This window comes from Cynara cardunculus (genome assembly GCF_001531365.2).
Source record: "Cynara cardunculus var. scolymus isolate 2C chromosome LG 10, CcrdV1, whole genome shotgun sequence".
Taxonomy (NCBI): Eukaryota; Viridiplantae; Streptophyta; class Magnoliopsida; order Asterales; family Asteraceae; genus Cynara; species Cynara cardunculus.
The window spans coordinates 2,425,474-2,432,241 of NC_037537.1; the positions used below are offsets into that span (position 1 = coordinate 2,425,474).

The 6,768-nt window shown below is 32.1% G+C and overlaps 1 protein-coding gene across 1 annotated transcript in view; it reads right to left on the reverse strand.

Annotated features, from left to right (window-relative positions):
- Nucleotides 1–983: 983 nt before the first annotated feature.
- The window catches only part of LOC112520260 (GDSL esterase/lipase At5g45960-like), a 9,671-nt gene continuing 3,886 nt past the window's right edge, over nt 984–6,768 (reverse strand). The window contains exons 4-5 of the mRNA XM_025128557.1: nt 3,818–4,079; nt 984–1,342 (exon numbers count right to left, since the gene is read on the reverse strand). Coding sequence (XP_024984325.1) covers nt 1,140–1,342; nt 3,818–4,079 — 465 coding nt within the window. The 3' untranslated portion in view covers nt 984–1,139. The remainder of the gene's footprint in view (nt 1,343–3,817; nt 4,080–6,768) is intronic.

The following is a 6,768-nucleotide window of genomic DNA, read 5'->3' on the forward strand; positions in this document are numbered from 1 at the left end:
GGAACTATTACAAAAACATTTATCAACTGAAGACAATGCATCTAGTGCAATACTAATTTTTTTTAAAAGGGTAAACACGTATTCGGTTTCGTGTCGTGCACATAGAATTTTGTTGACCTCAGACGAAAGAAGCTTTTCAAAACTAAATCTTTCGGAATCTTATTTGGGATCGACTATGTCTCAAGAGAGATTAAATGCTTTCAATTTGCTTTAGTTTAGATTGACATGAGTTCCTTGTAAATCTTGATTATGAAAGTATCGTAGATGATTTTGCTCCCAAAACTGCTAGGAGATCCATGTTCAAAAAATTGTAATGTCTAGCTGTTTGTCTTCATCTGAAAAAAATGTATGCAGTAGTACAAATTTATTATTGAAGAAATAAGGACCACTCTGTTCACTTATGAATAACGATTCATCTTAATATCATACAGACAACTAAATGAAAAATCAATCGAACATCCTCACTTTTATCTAGTGCTTTATAGTGAAAAGWATTAACGTTACTCACATGAATACCAAGTATTTCGCCTTTTCTTTCAACTATTAAGGTACAGAAACATCACTCTCACCTTGTTATCCGAACAAACTTTAAATAAGTAACAACGCACTCAAAAAGCTTTCGTTGCTTTTACACGAAACTCCAATCAGTTATCGAATTAATCGTTAACAGGACAAAACAAATACGAGTAAAGTAATTAATTAAATTATTGATGGATGGACCATGTAGATGACCAAACAACATAATTTAATGCTACAATCCAACAACAATTGCTACTAAAATAACAAAATAGTTTATTTAAGTATCAACTGTTTTGTGGTGGTATTTAATTTAATATAACAATTTAGGTTATTAAACCTTTTAGTTTTGAAATTTTACCATTTTACGTATTCGAATTGATCTTTTAATCATTTCTCTTCTCTAAATGTCACTATTTTCGGAATATCCAAAAGACAAAAAAAAAGAGCAAATTCAACCAGTTTACCGTCACAAATTGCATATCTGTGTTGAATTTGAATTTTCTCTTCACCTTTTAGCAATTGCGGACCTGGATATTGCAGAAGTAGTAACATTTGGATCAACCAGAAAGAAAAATGGTTAAAATACCAATTTAGATATGTGAAATGGTGATTAGACCCGTTTAGTTTTTGTAATCATTCAAGACCATATCAACCACTGGACGGATGATTGTAAATACATAGTAATATGCTTTTTCTGTTGGGTGAACAGAATCCCAAAACACGTACTTTGATGCATCGTCACATACAGCTGAGTTCATGTTGCATAGCACCGCTGCTTCAATATATCCTGAACCACAACATCCTTCATTCACCTCTTGAAAACCTATCAAAAAGCTTTCAAAATAAGCCACTTGAATTTTAATTTTGTCGCACCACAACAAAAATCGAGTTTATAGGACGATAAAAAATTGTAACTGTCTTAATAGACTCTTTTATAGGACCAAAAAATGAAATGTTATATAAAAAGGCATTGCAATAAGTTTATAGGACACTTTTGGACGTATTAACAAGTTTTTTTAGGACACTTTTAATACAAAATGTCTCATTATGAATTTTATAGGATACTATTTAAAAAAATGTCCTATAAAAAGACGAGTTAAAAAGTGTCGTAAAAACCTTGTTAAGACGCCTAAAACGTCTTTAGATATGATGCTTTAATTTTTTGTCCTATAAATTAAGTTTTATAAAAGGGTCTCGTAGGATGCTTAAAAATTATTGGTGTCCTATGAAAGCAGTTTTGTTGTAGTGTCGTTCGAGAGTATTGTATACATATAAATAGATAGAAAGAGATGGAGAGTCGGCTAAAACACATGTAATTTTACACTAACCTCATGTGTGTAAAATCACAGGTACTTATGAGCAACTTTGGCCACAACCTAGGTCAAAAGCTAAGTCGTCTACACACCCGAGCGTCGATTATGCTCTGTAATCTTTGACCATGTTCCGTTTTGATCCTCCGTACATGTGTGTGCACGCATATATATACATACATACATACATATATGCATATTATAGTGCTAGGTTCAAAATTAAAAGACTATATATCATGAGAAGGCTCATATATGAATTAATTATAATGAGGATCTATGTTAGAGATTATTCATACGAGTCCATATATGAACATTTCCTTCTTACTTTCTCATAATATTTAATATCTTATTTGAACTGACTCATATACATAGGGGGTGATCAAATGAGAACAAAGTCAAATTAAGAAAACGGCTAAATCACGTGTGATTTGACATAAGATTACAAAACAGGGTCAACGCAAGGATGAGTGGGCGACCTGGCTCGCGACCTCAGGTCGTAGAGAAATTCGTGAAAATCACATGAAATTTTATACGTGATTTTAGTGTAAAATTACACGTGATTCAACAATCTTCGAATTCTCTCATTTGCCTATTGTTCTTGTATAACATTAATTATTTGTTTTTGCTGTGAAGGTTTGTTGTTTTTCGTATCTTTATCAATAAAGTCAAGCACGGGTGTAAAGATTTATTGGGTCATCCCATACTCCAAAAAAGCAAGGCAGGCGGTGAACTCTTTTATTTGGGAAGAAGGGGCCCTCCTCTTAGTCTTTCGGTGAGGAGTAGGTATATCTTGATTCCTTTTCCACTAAGTGATTGCTTAGGGACCTTAGGAGATTTCTTGTTTTGTCCCCAAATTAGGAGTAAGATCACAACCTATCATGCGTGAATAGCGGGAGGAAAGAAAGGGCGGTTGATTATATCCCAGGCTGGTAAGTAAGAAATGGAATGTCCAGCCTAGTCTAGAACAGTAAGAGCTCCAGCATTTCCTTGAGCCTTCCTACTTATAGATCTGGACTAACCTAGGTTGGGGCGAAAATTCTAAAACTAGGGTAATGGTAAGCACTACGAACCCTTGCCCAGTTAATCCGAGGAAGGCAAGATTTATTAGGAGGTGGGGCAACTACCTAGCCTTCTTATCCTCCTCCAATATAAACTCGGATCATGAGTAAGATAAGATCGAAGAGAATGAAACGCACGTTACCAAGAGGTTCTTTCTCTGACGTCAATTCGCCTGCCCGTATGGGAAGACTCTTGAACTGTATGAGTGATAGGAATGACAAGTGATGAAAGCAAGAAAGAGTAACTAAAAATGGGGCCTTGGGTCATGAACGAGGTTGGTCCCCCTAATCTTTCTAAGGAGCGAGAGCATGGGTTACTTTATTCGTATATAGATAGACAGATATATAATATGAATGAGAGGAGAGACGCAATGAAATTAGGATCATGTTTTATTGACCGTGAATGTTTGTTAGAATAACAAAATGGTTTGTTACAATGTATATCCTAATCGAGTATTTAATGGGACTTCAGGTTTATAACAACAAAAACCCATGTTCTATTTATGGTCGTCATTACAATATATAAGTTTTTTGAACGAAATTAGGTGACTTAACAAGTTCTATCTATGAATTTGGCAATCTAACAGGACATAAAAAGTGATTAAATCATCAATCACATTAGCCTTATAATTTGACATTTTTTAAACTGTCCTATAAACCAACAATTAATACGATACTTATCAAAATTTGACTATATAAAATAGTCAATAGGACGATTTAATTTTATATCCCGTTAGGTTGTCCAAATTAGTTGACATAACTTGTTAGACCCCCTAACTCCGTCCTACAATTTATTGTATCGCCTTTGAACATGATGCTGGTTTTTGATTCTATAAACATAAAGTCCGATTACCTACTTTATTAGGATGTAAAGCAATGGTCGAGCATCAAAGGTTGATCGATTTTATTGTAACATATGTTTGAACTTACCAAGTTTGGTTTTTCCGAACTGAATGAGGTCAAGAATAGGCTTGTATATATCTGCATAATACAGTTTGGTTTCGGAAGTTTGCATCGCCTTCAGTTTGCTTTCAAGAATTCGGTTGTATTCCGTGGCCACATATGACATGGGTTCGACACATTTGCGTCCATTAATCGCAACATCTTTGTTCAGAGTGATTACTTCTGGCAGGCAACCGATAGGAGGTAATCCTACCATCGCTATCTTCCGAGCACCTTCATTCATCAGTTTCTACACACACCGATCCAAAAATTTGTCAAAATGTAAAGCGACAATCTTTTCGCTACAAAAAAATTGGGTACTTATTATAGATTGGTTATAATGTTTAAATGGTCATAATACCATACTTTATACGAGTTATGTTTATAGAATAAAATTCTAAAACATTCAATCTAAAAGTGTTAAAATAGGCTTATAGAACGCTTTTTGACATTTTTAACAAGTTTTTTTTTTATAAATAAAGTGTCGTATTAGCTATTTTATATGACACATTTGAGAAGTATTATATAAACAAGCTTTTTATAGAACACTTCTTCAAATAGTATCATATAAAATAACTATAAGACATTCTATATAAAATAAATGCCATAAAAAACTTATTAAAAGGTCTAAAAACGTTTTATGAACTTATTGTAACATTTTTAGATATAACGTTTTTTTATTTGATCTTATAAACTTAAATACCATAAAGTATTCTAATTAAAAGGCATGATTGTCTTATAGGTTGTTGTAGTACTCATTCTATAGGCTTTATGTTAAATTTTGCTTTCATTTTATTTATGCAAATAAAAGAGTAATTTACATCTTAATCAAAATTAAATACACGTGGGCCAATGGAAGTGAAATATGTGGTGATCATCTACATCAAGAGATGCATGAATCTAGTGTTTAGTTTATTTATTTGTAAACTGGATATCCAACCCGTTATACGAGCTGATTAATTTCAGGACGACCATCTACTTTGCAGATAGTTCGAGTCATCGTATCTAAACCTCCATGGCCACAAAGGGGATTTTTATTTTTATTTTTATTTTTTATAGCTACCACCATTAAAGTTTTTTGTTTTTTTATGTTATTTTTGTAAAATCAGAATATAGGATATTGGGTTCGTTTTGATTTACGATTATAGCGTTTGATCTCTCATCGACCAAATTCATTCTTGATCCACTACAACATTCAATTAAAACCGTGAAAAATGTGTTACAAAATTCACGGATGACTTGCAACAAAACAAAATGATACAAACTGGACTAGAACGGAGACCCTTAAGTGGGAAGTTTTCACTTTTGTTAGAACGGATGAAAGTATCTTTATAATGTGTAAATATTACGTTATATTGTATTAAAAGCGTTCACATGTGGTTTGTGAAAGTTATGCCATACTGTGTAAATCTTGTAACATTCACACAGTATAAGCATACTTTTATAGTTTTTGTGACAAGCATACATACAGTATAAGACATCTCAACAAAAAAAAAAAAAAAAAGACTTGTCCTCACCGAAACTGGATCTAAAATACATAACTAATGGTTGTTGATCGACATGTTAGCATATGCCCATTCCCTATGCAATGAAAAAGACTTAATGTTATAAATGTGTAATTATTACTTACGTATTTTCATGATTAAATGACTACTTTACTTTAAATAGAGATGTAATGATGAATTTTTCTCATCTCGTAGTTAAGAGTATAACTAACGGCAGACGCTTAGATCCCGTTTAGTTTACGAGATTGGATTGCTTTTGGAGAAATTTGGAATTAAATTTCATCCTAGAAATTTTAAATCCCGGGATTTTATTGAAATCCCAAAAACATAGGGTTTTGAAATCCCAAGTGGGTAATTGACATTTCACAAGATTTCGTTGAATTTGTATGTAATAATGTTTTAAAATATGTTCTGTAATAACCAATTAATAAAAAAGATACGTATTTAATTGTTTTTATAAATTCAGATCCCATAAAATTATTCCATCAAACCAAACGCTCCATTAATTTCGACAGTTGTTATTTATATATTTTAAAATAAATAAAAATAAAATAAAATGCATATTCGAGTTGATATTGGGTGATAATAAGTTGTGTAGCATTTAAGTCATCGCTAACTATTAAGCATGCATACATGTCCCACCTTCCTTTAATAAGGTTTTTATGAGCTTTTCTATTCGGTTTCTCACCCGCATTTCAAAGTCAACACATTTAACCCGTTATGTAAGCCAATTAATTTTAGAACGATCACTTGTTTTGCGGGTGGTCTAAAGTCATTGCATTTGAACATTCGTGACCACAAGAAGATTTTTATTCGTTCTTAGGTTTGAACCTGGGACCTCTAGACACTTTTGACATTTGGAGTTCAAACTTAAACCAATGAGACACAATCTTTGTGGTTTAGATTAGCAATTTCAATCTAAGGGCAAAATAGTAATTCTACATTAGACAAACGTTCTTTCATGACACTTTGTTTTTTGACGGATTTGACAGCTAGAAATAGTCCCCTGTTTGGTAATGGTCTTAGTGTCACATAAATCTAATTTAAGCGTGACACCGGAGAAAGATTACTTTTTATTTTTCGTCCCATAAACAACTAAAAAAGGGTTAGATTTATTAACTATCAATATAATATGATAGGCCTTTTAAAATGTCCATTACTATATTAGTTGATTACCCTAACCCTAAGATCGTTTTATAAAGATTATGTTTGCTAAACTGGCTGATAAGTTAGTTAGCTGATGAACAAATTATGTTTGGCAAAAACTAGCGGATAAGATGTAAAATAACCAAGAAGAACATCTTGAAAAATTAATTAATTATAATATTTTGAAATATAACTGAAATAAATCTCAAATAATGTAACATATAAACTAATACAAACAAGATGGTATAGAAAAATTAAAAAAATAAAATATATTGATTAAAAAAATTT